At 44.1% G+C, this 15,007-nt stretch overlaps 1 protein-coding gene across 1 annotated transcript in view; it reads right to left on the minus strand.

Moving 5' to 3' along the window:
• SBF1 (SET binding factor 1) overlaps positions 1-15,007 on the minus strand; it is a gene marked incomplete in the record, with an annotated part of 3,250,730 nt that overhangs the window by 2,750,287 nt on the left and 485,436 nt on the right. The window contains 1 exon segment of the mRNA XM_044088658.1: positions 8,506-8,611. Coding sequence (XP_043944593.1) covers positions 8,506-8,611 — 106 coding nt within the window.

Raw genomic sequence — 15,007 nt, forward strand, 5'->3', positions numbered from 1 at the left:
GTCCTCATCAGAAAGGCTCCTAGAGGACTTGGAAGATAGAATGGGGAGAAGCAGAGAACTGAAGACCCTAGACCCCTTGCTGGAAGATATGAGACCTAAGAGTCGGGGAGACTGGTCGGAGTTCAGCTGATCGACTCCAAGACACAATCCCAGTTATCGGCTCTGAAACTCCTGGAGCTGAAACTGATGGATCCACCATATAAACCTCTGTCGGCAATAAGACCAGTGGAGCCAGCGAGGATGTAGTAATTTTGGCAATTTTGTCTGGCAGCTCTGATGACACAGAATGAGTGGGAGACTGCCTTTTTGTAGATTTGGTTTTGTCTTTCTTAGAAGAAGGAGATTTATACCTGGAGGATGAAGGAGCTAACTTCTCCTCAAAAGAATGCTTCACTAGTCCTTTCAAAATAAGTTTGTTCTTCCTCTCCTGAAGAACACAGGGACTTGAAGGCATGACAGAACAAACAAGACTCTTGGAGGTGAATAGCCCCCAAACAGTACACATACAGATTGTGCCCATCCATTAAGGACATTTTCTGGGCACATTTTGTACATTTTTTGAAGCCCGAAGGCTTGTGGTCCTTAGTATCTTTAGACATAGTGCAATAAACAAGGTAAACTAACGATGCACTACAACCAATTTAACACAGATAGTCAGGCAACAGCAAGACAAACAGGGAGACAAAGGACTAGGTCTTCTAACTTAAACGGGCCTAGCCCTAAGACAAGACGACAGAGATAACCCGAAGACTCGGTCCTCTAATCTAAACAGGCCTAGCCCAGGGAGAGAGAAACTGAACCAAGGATTAGGTCCTCTAACTTAAATGGGCCTAGCCCAAGGTGACAGGAAAAGGAACAGGAACAAGAACAGACCGCGACGCAGGGATACACAACAGGCTAACAGAAGAACAGCCAAACAAGCACAAACAGTACAAGCAGTAAACTGCAGCAAAATGTCTAAGACAGACAAGTAATGCCATAACACACTAAACTAATAATACAATAATTTTTGCCAACAAATAGCTAGAAAAACGTATATACAGTTGTCACTTAGCCACGGCCAAGAAGAAGCATGTCTGAGCTCAACGTGCGGCAAACGAGATCTGGGTTAGCGATGCATGATGGGATACCTCCTAGCCACGAGCCAACTAGAAGTTTTTGAGCTAGAGTAATGGCCAAGCCGGAGTCGAAGTTTGGCTCCAATCCCAAGTGTAAGAATGAAGGCGAGATAGGACTACAGAACATCTGTATATACATTTAAGGACCTGGGTATATGGGTAGATTATCATATCAACCAACTGGTTATTGATAGTTATAGAAATAGAAGTTATGTTCTTACCATAACGTTCCATGTTAGTTGTCTTCTTCTCGCCTTCTTTCTTGCTGGATGGGTTCGGAGCCGACCTCGGCTCCGACTCGGCCACTCTAAAAGCTCGAGAGTTGGTTCTACCGGCTCGAGGCTCCCCTTATATCCCACAATGCTAGGCGGTATTACCTCAGATCTCGTTTGTAAGCTAGGCCCAGCCAATAATAAATCCAGAACTACTGGAAAAGGAAACACCACCTCTATAAAAGGAGAGGAAGAAGGTGACCTGAAACCTGATGAAGGGATATATGCAAAGTATAGCATATACATATACAATAGAGGTGGAAGAAAGAGAGGTCACAATCAAACTCCTCTAGATCTGTCCAGGCTAGGGGGAAGGAGGGTGGGGCCTTAAGAAAGAAGGCGAAGAAGACAACTAACATGGAGCGTTATGGTAAGAACATAACTTCTATATGTTAAGTTGTCTATCTCGCCTTCATTCTTGCTGGATGGGACCGTCCCTAGCACCTTGTCCCGGGTGGCCTATCGGAACAGACTCTTGAGAACAGTGGAACCAAAATTAGCTCTATGTCTAGAAGCTAGATCCAACTTATAATGAGAAATAAAAGTGTGAGGAGTAGCCCATGTAGCTGCTGTGAAATGGTATCAATAGGCAGCCTGTCTTGGAAAGCTATAGAAGTGGCCAAAGCTCTAGTCGAATGGGCCTTTGGTTTGTTAGGCAACTTTTGGTGTCTAATTTCATACACAAAGGAAATCAGGGATGTTAGCCATCTGGAAAGTGATACCTTGGAAACTGAAAGGCCCTTTCTGCCTTCTGCATAAGAGACAAACAACTGGTCAGTTTTTCTGATCTGTTTGGTCCTATCCAAATAATACCTTAATTGACGATGGACATCTAGCCAATGCAATTTTGTTCAGACCTGTTAGAAAAGTTAGGAAAAAACACAGGGAGGTCAATGTTTTGATTTAGATTTGCCGCAGAGGCTACTTTAGGTAAAAAGGATGGATTGGTCCGTAAGGATACCCTATCCTTATGAAACAAAAGATACGGTGGTCGACTGCTGAGTGCATGAAGCTCTGAGACCCTTCTAGCTGAAGTAATAGCTACCAGAAAGAGAGTCTTCCAGGATAGCAATTTCATTGAACAGGAAGCTGCAGGTTCAAAAGGGGGAAGAATTAAAGATGTGAGAACTAAATTAAGGTCCCAAGAGGGAGGAGGATTTCTTATAGGAGGTCTAAGAAGAAAAACTCCTTTCAAGAAAGCTTTGCAAAGCTTGTGAGACATGATGGCAGAATCTGAGATGCCCACATGAAAGTTAGATATGGCTGCCAATTGAACTTTAAGAGTAGAAGGAGATGAACCTGCATGGAAAAGTTCAGCTAGAAAATCAAGGACTATTTGGATGGGAGCAGTGAAAGGATCCATGTCCCTTCCTTGAGCCCAATAGGCGAAACGTTTCCACTTACTAAGATAAATCTTCCGAGTGGAAGATTTATGGGAAGCTATCAAAATATCTCGAACAGAGTGAGATATTTGAGGAAGCCTGGCTAAGGTTGGAACTGGAGGAACCAAGCAGTGAGGTTCAGAGAGGGGAGGGCGATGTAACTGACCCGACTGATGGATCAAAAGATCTGGAACTAGGTCCAGATGCCAGGGTTGCTCCAACAGAAATTGATGTAGAAAGGGGAACCAAACCTGTCGAGGCCAGTAAGGAGCAATGAGGATCAATGAGGCCTTCTGAGCGATAGCTTTCTGTATCACTTGAGAGATTAGTGGGAAGGGAGGAATGCATACAGAAGTCCCGGGGCCAAACTTGGACTAGAGCCTCTCTGCTGGGCTGGCCTGCTAAGGGAACACGGTGAAATAATCTTTCCACTTGCTGTTTTGTGGAGTAGCAAAAGGTCGCAGCAAGGCTGACCCCACTTGAGAAAAATTTTCTCCAAGATAGAATCTTTCAGAGACCACTCGTGAGGCATGAGGATAGCTCTGCTCAACTTGTCCGCGATAAGATTGGACTTCCGGGGATGTGCGTTGCTATCAGAAACCGCTGAGAAGAAATCGCCCATTGCCACAGTCTGAGTGCTTCTCGACATAGGGGGTAGGACCTGGTTCCGCCTTGTTTGTTGATATACCACACTACAGACATGTTGTCCGTCTGAATTGCTATCGTTCCCAAGGGAAGAGAGTCTTGAAGGGCTTGCAACGCTAGAAGCACTGCTCTCATCTCTAGAACATTTATATGCAAGTGGTGTTCGACTGTTTGCCATATGCCCTGGACTGTTCTGCCCTGATAATGCCCCCCCCCCACCCGATCAGGGAGGCGTCCGTAGTCAGAGTAGCAACCGGAGGGGGAAGGACAAAGGGTCTTCCTAGGAAGAGCTGGGGGGAAGAAATCCACCAAAGAAGATGATTCTTGCATGCTTGCGTAATCACAATGGTGTGGGACATCGGAAGTTGTTGGTATGACCATTGTGTGAAGAGCATCCATTGAAGGATTCTCATGTGAAATCTGGCTAAAAGAAGTAGAGGGATAGCAGCCGCCATAATCCCCAGTACTTTTAGAACTAATCTGACTTTGACTCTGTTGCTGTGGAAGAGAAGGGGGACCAGTTTGTGTATGTCTGCTATTCTTTGGTCTGTGAGTCTCGCAGACATGTTGACTGTGTCTAGATTTGCGCTTATGAAGGTAATAGCACGACAAGGCGACAAAACAGACTTTTTGCAATTTATTGAGATACCTAACTTTTGAAAAATGCGAAAGGTGTAGTCTCTGGCAAGTAGAAGAAGATGCTTGGTAGGAGCTGTGAGGAGCCAGTCGTCTAAGTATGGAAACACCTGGAATCCTTGACGTCTCAGGTGAGAAGCTACCACTGCCATGCATTAACACCCGGGGGGCAGTAGTGAGTCCAAAGGGCAGGGCTCTGAATTGAAAGTGACTGGTTCCCAGCCTGAAGCGGAGGAATCTCCTGGAGCGTCTGTTAATTTTTATATGATAGTACGCATCCTGGAGGTCTATAGAGCACATCCAGTTTTCCTTTCCCAATAGGGGTAGGATGGATTGTAGTGTGACCATCTGAAATCTTGTTTTCTTGACAGACTTGTTCAAGATACTGAGATCCAAAATGGGTCTCCAGTCCCCTGTTTTCTTTGGAACCAAAAAGAACTTGGAGTAGATTCCGGATCCTTGCTGGTCTGCTGGCACTGGCTGAATGGCTCTTTTTGCAAGCAACTTTGATATTTCCAACGCTGCTTGATCCCTTTGAGCGGGTGGAACATCTGGAAAGGATTTTTTTTTATTGATTTGGAATGCGAAAGAACGGAATGGAATAGCCTTCGGAAATGATGGACTGTACCCACTTGTCTTGAGTTAGGGATCGCCAGGCTTCTGGGTACAGTGATAATCTTCCCCCGACTGTCTTCGAAGGTGGACAGTCGGGCAACACCTCAGGGATGCTGGAAGGGCTTATCGGAAAAGGTTTCTCGATTGCCCTGGTTCTGCGGACCCCCCCTGCCTCTAGGGCGACGTCTACCATTATTGTTCCCCCCTCTGCCTCTAGAGGGGAACCGACTCTGTGCGTCAGGCAAAGTCCCTTGAGATTGTTTGCGGAACCACATCTTTCCACTTTTCTGGCCTTTGGGGTAAGGTCTAGAAGGAGTAGAAAAACGGACTCCGACGGCAGAAAGAGTTTTGCCATCTGTCTCGCACCTTGTCAAGGTTACTTTCACTTGAGGACCAAAAAGGGATGATCCATCAAACGGGGAATTAGTGAAAGACGTTTTAAAGGGGCCCGCAAAATTGCATAGCCGCATCCAGGCATGCCGTCGTAAGGCCACACCTGTCCCTGCGGCTCTGCTCGCTCCATCAGCCGCATATGAAAGGAGGCGCATGGAGGAGTTAGCTATAGAGTTTAGGGTAGCCAGCTGAGTGTTCATCCTGTCCTGAAAACCCGCAGCTGTAGGGTCCTTCAACATCTCACTCGCTTCCTTGATCAAGTCTCTTTGAAGACGAGTGAAATGGCATAGGTAGTTCAGCGAACGCATAGCAAAGGTCGCTGATGAAAACATCCGCTTCCCGTACCTGTCCATAGACCTAGATTCCTTGTTAGGAGGATGGACAGGCACCGAAGGATCAGCTAGCTCCTTCTTAGTGGCAGCAGCTACCACCATAGCATCCACAGAAACTCCCTTAGTCAGAAATTGTTTATCTGCTGGTGCTGTGATAAACTTTGAAGGTCTCCTGGGGGTGGGGTCCACTGAGTCAGGAGCCGTCCAAGCCTTTTTTGCTACCACCTGCATGAGGGGGTCAAAGGGGGGGGACACCCAGGGCGTGGAAGGGCGAGAGCCAAACGCCTCAAGATACACAGATTCATCCTCCGAAGGGTTAAGGGCTGGCCAATTTCCCCTCTGTTTCAGGATCTCTAGAATGTCTGCAAAAGAGACATCTTCAGAAGGGGAACGGGGGGGAACCCTCGGAATCCTCTAAATCTGTGTCTGAGGTGACAGACTCAGGTGAGTCTATGTGCTTCCTCTTACACTTTCTCTTCCTAGGGGGCTCCCCTGCCAATTCAGGAGAGGCCTCGGAAGAGGATGAGATCCCCACAGGGGATTCTTGAGGAGCTGGCTCTCTGCGGTCTGGGATGAGGGAGTGAGCAGACATAACCTGAGGCACCGAAGAGGGAGGGACGGACAGAACCGACTGTGGAGTTGAACCGGGTTCCTACACACTCCGCATGACCTCGAAGGCACCCCTGTCAGGCAGAGCCAAAGGTCCCCGCTCCGAAAAGCTGAGAACCTCCCTCGGCTCCGACAGCGATGGCTCCGAGGCCAATGTCGGAGCCGAACTCACCAGCGCCGAAGTGCCGAGAGGGAGAGCGGGGTCGGACAAGGGTCCGATGCCACTCACCCCCTCGGAGCCGACGAGGGAAGTCCGGCGCCGAGATTCTTCCAAGGAAGAAATCGGAGCCGACGACGGAACCAAAGACAATTGTATCGGTTCCGACGCTACCACAGTCTCGGTTCCGAAACGCCCCGGCTCCGAGCTCAAAGGAGTCGGAGGAGGAACATTTTGAGGGATAGGGTTAAGCATCGACTGATGAGTCGGGCTCTGAAGCATTTGGGCCAGTGCCTCGGACTTAAGAAGTCGACTCACTACCCTCTGAAGGTCATGATCCGAAAGCCTTGATGATCTAGAGGAGTGAGATCTATGGCTCCGTTCAGACAGCAAGGGAGATGCTGGAGCCGAATGAACGGAGCCAAGGGACGGTGACCTGGACCTCTTTCTAGATGTCGGTTCCGATGGTCTGATCGGAGCCGACCCAGAAATTTCCAATGCCTCGGCTCCAGCCGGAGCAGAGGGAACCACAGAAGTTGCAGTTCGAGTCTCATCGGCTCCAGCCGGAGCCGATGTAGTAGTAGGTTTCGAAGCCTTAGGCCTCGACTCAGAAGCTGGAGTCGAGGACCTAGGAGCCTTAGAGGGTTTACCCGAAGTAGCAGAAGGGGAACCCTCAGGCTTAAGCAAGCCTCTTAAGATAAGCTTGTTTTTTCTTTCCTGCAGGACTCTAGGGCTGAAGCCATGGCATACAGCACAAGAGTCCTGCAGGTGTAAAGGTCCCAGGCAGTACACACAAGAAGTGTGACCGTCTGTCAGAGACATTTTCTGACAGCACGAGTCACACTTCTTGAAGCCTGAGACCTTTGAAGGAAAGTGTAACCACCACACACACAAACACACCGATTACACTGTCCACTAAGGTTAACTAAAAAAAATTAGTTCTTTTTTAAATCCCTAAAAAACACATACACTCCACTAATAAGGGGATGGAAGGGCCCGAAGGCCTGAGGGAAGAACTAATAAGTTCTTGAGGAAAAAAGGGTGGATAAAAAGGTAGGAAAGGGTCAAAATCCACTAAGTTAAGGGAATTAACTATAAAAAACTAAATTAAAGGGGTTTAATTTAACTATAGAGTAATCTATAATAACTGACCTGAAGCCGGTAGAAACAATACACCTCGATCGCTGTAGCGGCAAACGAGATCTGAGGTAATACCGCCTAGCATTGTGGGATATAAGGGGAGCCTCGAGCCGGTAGAACCAACTCTCGAGCTTTTAGAGTGGCCGAGTCGGAGCCGAGGTCGGCTCCGAACCCATCCAGCAAGAATGAAGGCGAGATAGACAACTTAACATCTAAAGGTTGCATAAAAATATTTATAAAGTGTAGGAAATGAAAAATGAAGTCACTGTTTGTTATATTAGACCCAAACTTGAGTATGCAATAACAATATGGAAACCTTATAAGAAACCAAGCATGAGTAAACTGGAAAGAGTACAGCAGAAATATATCAAGGGCATCCATTTATGTGAAAATTTAAATTATCACGACAGACTAAAATATCTGAACTTGTACAGTGTCTAACATAGATATTTAAGAGGAGACTATTCTGGTATATAGGGCATTTAAAGACAACTACCTCTGGGAATGTTTGGGGTTATCAAATGGTAGAGAATCAACAGAAAACCTATGTAGAATATTCTACAGGAATGAGAAGTGTACTAACTGATTCTCAGAGAGTAAATGATGCATGGAATAGACTGCCAAATTACATTAAAGCAAGCATTAGTGTTCTGATATTTTGGCAGGCTAGAAGGGCATTATTGCCTGTGCCTGAAAAACCTATATGTGTGCATCAAAAACTGGTGAACCAAGTCAGGCACATTCATATATCCTAATTTACATCATAATATGCACTGAAACAGTGTGCATACATGCCAAAAGTGTAGCAGCTCCAGAGAAAACAGATAACACAACAGAATGGGAAAAGGAGGAACCCAATCACAGGTGCCTCAAGGAGAGACTCCTCAGTTAAACTGTGCTATCATTTTCCATTGACAATGGCAGGAAATGTTCTGAAAATTTATAATAAGCACTAGTGCAAAAATCACTTGGTGGGAAAGGAAATACAAAGAAGAAATCAGGAATATCAACCTAGAGGCTAACTCAGTGGTGGGGCATTTGAAGACAAAGTAAAACAGGGTGTGGCCACAAATACTCTTTTATGAAATATCTGCTGCAGGCACAGCAGTATTTAATAGGCAAACAGAACTTCTCCACACTTTCACACTGTCAGAAGCATTCAAAGAAAAAAAATAGCATAAACCACTACACCATAATTAATCTCACCCAGCTGCTTGAAGAGCAAAGAAACGCTGCATCCACTGACTGGTATTGAATCAGTGATTGGCGTCTGGATCACTTGTCGGTCTCCTGCGCCAAATGTAACAGTTCTCTGCAAAGATATAAAATGATTACTATAATATAGCAGAGTGAAACATCATTCTTATAGGTGCCCAAGAGAATTCAGCATCCCACCCACCAGGTTAAGCACCTTCTAATTCATGTCTTAGTTACCACTAAACACCATCCTGTCAAACAAAAAGGAGGGAACACCAACAAAGTATAGACACAAAAATACACTACATTCTGTCACAATATTGGCATCTGGTTTGAAATGCAAAACAGCAATACTGGTATCACAAAAAGTTGCAAAAACAGACTGCTTACTGTTTACATCCACTTGCAACATTATGTAAATGGTCAGTCATTAACTTGACTAGCATCCACAAGCCTCACATTACTCCAGCCCTCCTCATTTCACTGTTACAGCTTTCCAAAACTGGTTCACGGATACACATCCAACTTTTACTCTGTTCTGGACAGTAGTGAGTGCTCTTCATGCAAGCTAAGAAAAGGCTGTAACAAAGTATAGAACTCAAAGCCAGTCACAACACTTCCCAGCAGAAGTTCTGCAAAAGCTGCATTTCCCAACAGGGAAGAAGAAGCCATACACTGCATATATACTTATACTTGGATTCCACCTTAAGCCAGTTAACTTAAATGCTTTTTATTCATATGGTGCAGTCATTACACCTCAGTGACAAATCTGGTCAGTCCCTCAGAAATAGGGTTACACCACAGTGCAACAGAGGAACAGAGTTTATAGCATCACCTAACAAAAAATACTTTCATACATTTAACTTTTGAGGCACAACAGAATAGAGATAAAACATTCCAATTAATCTCTCTTGTGAACTAAAAGACAAAAGAAAAATGTATCAATGGCAATGACGTTTTGTGCTGGCTTAAGCACATACACAAGCTAATGCAACAGTTTACTGAGAAGTCAAGTTGAATGGTTTATCAGAGCCCACCACAAAAATTAAATTTGTCTATTAATGGGCTGTCTGCTGCTCTGCCATATTAACGGATGTGTAGTGCGTTCAGTTCTTAGCAGTAAGCTTGTAGTCCTCCAATGTGGATTTAAAAGGCCAGTTGTTTTGATTAGTAGTATGATCTTTCTACTAGATAAGAGAAAATTGCTTTGGTGTTGTTGCTAGGAGGACATAATCAGTATTGTTGTTTTATCTGCTTAACTACAGCAGTTAAAAAGCACTTGCTGGACTTATTTGAGTGTTTTAGTTAGAAAACAGGTAATCAAATGGATGGATTTACTCTGCATTATAAAATTCTACCTGAAGTGACTGCCTACCATCTACCCCAAACAGCTGAATATGGAAAACGTATTCCCAGCAGCATACAATCTGGTTTTCATTCCCTTCCACAGCATAAGAACTGTAGATGCTCTCACTTTGATTTTGTTCTTCTACAGTCTGTACTGGCTGGTCATATACCACCAATTTAATCATTTATTATTAACGTCTGAATTCTAAACCAGACAATTCAAGTACATCAATGAATTAACACTAGGGGTCACTGCATTTAAAGACATGAATGTTCCCCAAAACGCAGAACATGAGATGTGGCCACCACATTTCTGATAAGGGTACCCCTCTCATAAGAATAACCAAAACCATTCTGTACCTCTGCAAGAGTGCTGCCTCAAAAGGACAGCCTTCAAACTAGCCATAAGTTTCAACAGCACTGGTACTGTGACCACAGAGAAATACAATTTCAAAACTTGAGGTAAAAAAAAAAAAAAAAAACTTCACTCAATGCAGTCCAGTTAAAATGTTAACTGAACTAAAGTTAGAAAAATAAAGCAAAGTTTGATCTCTCAGTAAAAACTTTTACTATTGAAAACAAAATTATATTAAGATTGCAATATACTTCCTCAAGTTGCTGAAAGAGTATACTAAATCAGAATCTATATTCAGAGAACATACAATCACACCTCTCAACTGTCTAGAATTCTGAAAAAAGTCCAAATTTTTGCATCATATTTTGGTCAGTTTCTGATAAAATGTGTGCATTGCAGGTTGTAATCATTAAGTAATGACAGAAGTCTAAACCTTAATAAGCAATCGCTTGAAGCTCTCCTTAAAATGGAGAATCGACATCTGTGTTGTAATGGACACCTGGTTTAGAGAGACAGAAAGCACCCATGCACTCCCAGGCTACAACTCATTCCATACCTTTTGGCCCCAAAGAGTTGGGAGGATGGCCTAATGGTTAAGGTGTTTGCCTTACAAACACAAGGTGCAGGGTTTGAGTCTCACAAGGTATAATTGGCTAGGAGTCTCTGGTTATATAACCCTAATCTCTCTAGTCAATATCGCTGAGGTCACACACACATGGAAAATTTTAATATCAAAGTTGGTTTTCCCTCCTCTCTAAATTCAGCAACCTCAGAATAAAGCAAAACAGCTGCAAAAAAAAGAAGCTCTGATGCAAGGTTAATTTTTGCAACATATCAAGTTATAACTACACCATGTATAGAATTAAGGGTAGTGTTCCTGACATGTGGCTTTCCTGTACCTTGTTCACTAATATTTAAACTTACATACATCTAACATTGCCTTTTTATGTAATAAAATAAATACATATACAGATATATGAGGTTGCATGCACTGTAAACACTGACCATTTTGAAATGAAGTTTAGCTTTACATGAAACATGCCATGGGCAATGTACTTCAAAGTTAAAACATTCTATATATATTTAAAAGACGTGCTGAAAAGTTCTACGCCCAACCAAGATGGGAATGACATGGAGCCATGAAACTTGCAAGTTATTCAACATATTCTCCACGAAGTTCCACACTTGGCACATCGTGTCTAAAGTTTCTGTAACCCTGAAAAAAAAAAAAAAAAAAAAAAAAGTATTGAAACACTGCTTCGCTGCTGCAATTGCCTCCAAATCACTCAAAAATTGCCACCCTTTCAAACTCTTAAGGTTTGGAAAAGTACAGTTTTATACCTACCATAAATGTAGATGTTCGAGGATCTCCATTGCTGCAGTCCTTACATATGGGTATTCCGCTGTCCACAATCGGCCCGAATACCAAAGGGCTAGAACCGGCGTCGGTCATCGGCGCCCGAGACTGACGTCAGTACGTGCCAGTACAAATGCGCATGACCGACGCCATAACTTCAGTCTTTCTTGCCTCAGACGTCAGAATGCAAAAAACACCACCCAAACCCCAACCTAAAAAGAAAAGGGGGGAAGGAGGGAGGGAAAATTGGACTGCAGCAATGGAGATCCTCGAACATCTACATTTATGGTAGGTACAAAACTGTACTATGTTCTTAGTCTCCCATTGCTGCAGTCCTTACATATGGGTAGAATCCCAGAGCAACGGAAAAAAGGGAGGCTGGCCAACTAAATAGCATTAGGAACTGCTAACATGCCCTGTAAGATTGCAGTGGCAAACCCAGCCCTAGACCTAGAGTAAAGAGGTAAATGATAATGCTTTGTAAAGGTATGTACCGAACTCCAAGTAGCTGCCTCTAGAATGTCTTTAGTAGCTACCCCTCTCAAAAAAGCAGTAGAGGTGGCCGTAGCCCTAGTAGAATGAGGCCTGATCCCAACTGGAACCTCCTTTCCATGATGAGAGTAACAAAAAGCAATACAATGGCCAATCCACTTGGAAATAGTTTGTTTCGAGACAGCTTTCCCTCGTGAAGTCAAAGCAAACAAAACAAATAATTGTTGAGATCTTCTGAACTCTTTGGTTCTGAACAAATAATACCTTAACTGCCTATGTACATCCAAAGAATGCAAAACTTTTTCCCCTTCATTTTGGGGGTTAGCATAAAAAGTAGGCAAATGTATAGATTGGTTCAATGCCACATTAGAAATCACTTTAGGCAGAAAAGTAGGATTAGTACGTAAGGAAACTCTGTCCTTGTGAAAAATCAGAAAAGGTTCCACTGCCATGAGGGCCTGTAATTCAGATACCCTTCTAGCAGAAGTAACAGCCAATAAAAAAGCAGTCTTCCAAGACAACAACTTCAATTCAGCTGTAGCTGCAGGTTCAAAAGGAGGCAGAGTCAGCTTTTCCAAAACAAAATTAAGATCCCAGGTAGGAGTAGGAGCCCTCCGTGGGGGTCTTATATTCTTTGCCCCTCTAAGAAACTGTTTAACCAATGGATGTGAAAATAAAGGAGGGTCACAATCATAGTGAGCAGAAATAGCTGCAGCATACACTTTTACAGAAGAGAAGGACAAACCCTTGTCCAATAAAAAAGTCAAATATTGCAATGTACAACTCAAATTAGGCAATTTGACATCAAAGCCTTTAGCTGAACTCCAAAGAAAAAATCTCTTCCATTTATCAGCATAAACTTTTCGAGTACTAGGACGCCTGGCTTCCAAAATAACATCCAAAACTTGTTGAGGGAGCTGAAGGCCCTCCTTCTCTAAAACAGAATGCCAGGCTGTCAGGTGTAGGGATTGCACCCTGACATTGAGAAAATGATTGTTTTCCTGAGACAATAAGTGAGGAATCTGTGGTAATGGCCAAGGTGTTCCATGAATTAAGCTCCTCAACAGAGGGTACCAATGCTGACGAGGCCAATCCGGTGCTATAAGGATCATGCAAGGTTTGTCCCTCCTGACTTTCAACAGCACCTTTGGAAGAAGAGGCAAAGGAGGAAAAGCATACACGTGAAGGTTGCTCCAACTGAAGGATAGTGCATCTATTTTCCAGGCTTTTGGATGAAACAGCCTTGTGCAAAACAGTGGCAGTTGGAAATTCAGAGGAGAAGCGAACAGATCTATGTCTGGAGTTCCCCAAGCCCTGGTCAACTGAAGAAATACCTGAGGGTCCAATTTCCATTCGTGAGGATCCACAATCTGTCTGCACAGAACATCTGCTAAAGAATTTTGTGCTCCTGGCAGAAACTGTGCTCGAAGAGTGATGTGCAGATTCAAAGCAGTTTCCCATAACAGCATTGCTTGTCTGCAAAGAGGGTAAGAATGAGTTCCCCTGCTTGTTGATGTACCACATGACAGTTGTGTTGTCTGTTGAATCAACACCAGTCCTGGTTGAAGTAGGCTCTTGAATCCTTCCAAAGCAAATTGAACTGCCAGCATCTCTTTCATGTTGATATGCAAGTGAAGTAGCTCTTGGGGCCAAAGGTCTTGAATCCATTTTCCTCTGAAATGAGCTCCCCAGGCTGACTCCGAGGCGTCTGTCGTCAATATCTGACTTGCCTCTGGTTGGGTCACAGAGAGCCCCTTGTTTAGGTGACATTCCTGAGCCCACCACAGAAATTCTTTCTGAATGCAAGGTAGAATCCGAATGACAGTGTCCAAATCATGGCTGTGTTGAGTCCAAACGCTTTTGAGATACCATTGTAGCTTCCTCATATGCAGTTTGGCATTGGGAAGTACTAGAATGCAAGATGCCATGAACCCCAAGGCTTGAAGGACTGTCCTTGCAGTCAGCCTGGACATTACTGATAGCTGTTGGAAGTATAGGTGAAGATTTCTTTGTTTGTCCGGGGTAAGAAATGCCATCTGAGCAGCTGTATTCAGTCTTACACCCAGAAAACACATCTCTTGTGAGGGTACTAGACTGGACTTTATTTCGTTCACAGAATACCCTAGGCAACTTAAAACTGTCATTACATACTGCAGATGTTGAAGAAGTTCGTGCTTGCCTTGAGCCAGAATCAAACAGTCGTCCAGATAAGGATAAATTTGAATTCCTGTTAGTCTGAGAAAAGCTATTACTGGAGCCAGGACTTTTGTGAATACCCTGGGCGCAGTAGACAAGCCAAAGGGCAATGCAGAGAACTGATAATGCAAATTCCCATTCCGAAATCTCAGGAATTTTCTGCAACTGGGCCTGATAGGAATGTGAAGATATGCCTCTTTGAGATCCAGAGTCACCATCCAGTGATCTTTGCCCAGCAAAGGTAACAGCTGTTGCAGTGTTAACATCTTGAATTTTGGAATTTCCAGAAAGGTGTTTAGAATGGACAAATCCAGAATTGGTCTCCAAGTATTTCCTTTCTTTGGCACTAAGAAAAGACGGGAATAAAACCCTGTGCTTCTTTCTGCAGAAGGTACTTCCTGTATTGCTCCCAACTGAAGCAGAGAAGAAATTTGTGCCTGTGCTTCCAGTCTTTGCTGATGAGGCACATCCGGCATACCTTTGAAAGGAGGGAATGTGTGAAAATAAAATTTGTAGCCTCGATTTATTATGTCCAATACCCATTTGTCTTGGGTAACCAAATGCCAATTACTTTTGAAAAGTCCCAGTTTTCCTCCTAGAGGAGCTGCCAGCAAGGCAGAGTCCGGCAGCTGAAGACACAGGTCATTGGGTCTGTTTCCGAAAGGAATGACCCCTGCCCTCCCCAGCAGAAGGGGTAGAAGAACTCAAAGACCTAGAAGTAACAGAGCCCTGAGAGGAAGCCCTACCTCTACCTCGCCTCGACC

Source organism: Protopterus annectens, chromosome 11.part0 (genome assembly GCF_019279795.1).
Source record: "Protopterus annectens isolate FY-2018-M chromosome 11.part0, PAN1.0, whole genome shotgun sequence".
NCBI classification, from domain to species: Eukaryota; Metazoa; Chordata; order Ceratodontiformes; family Protopteridae; genus Protopterus; species Protopterus annectens.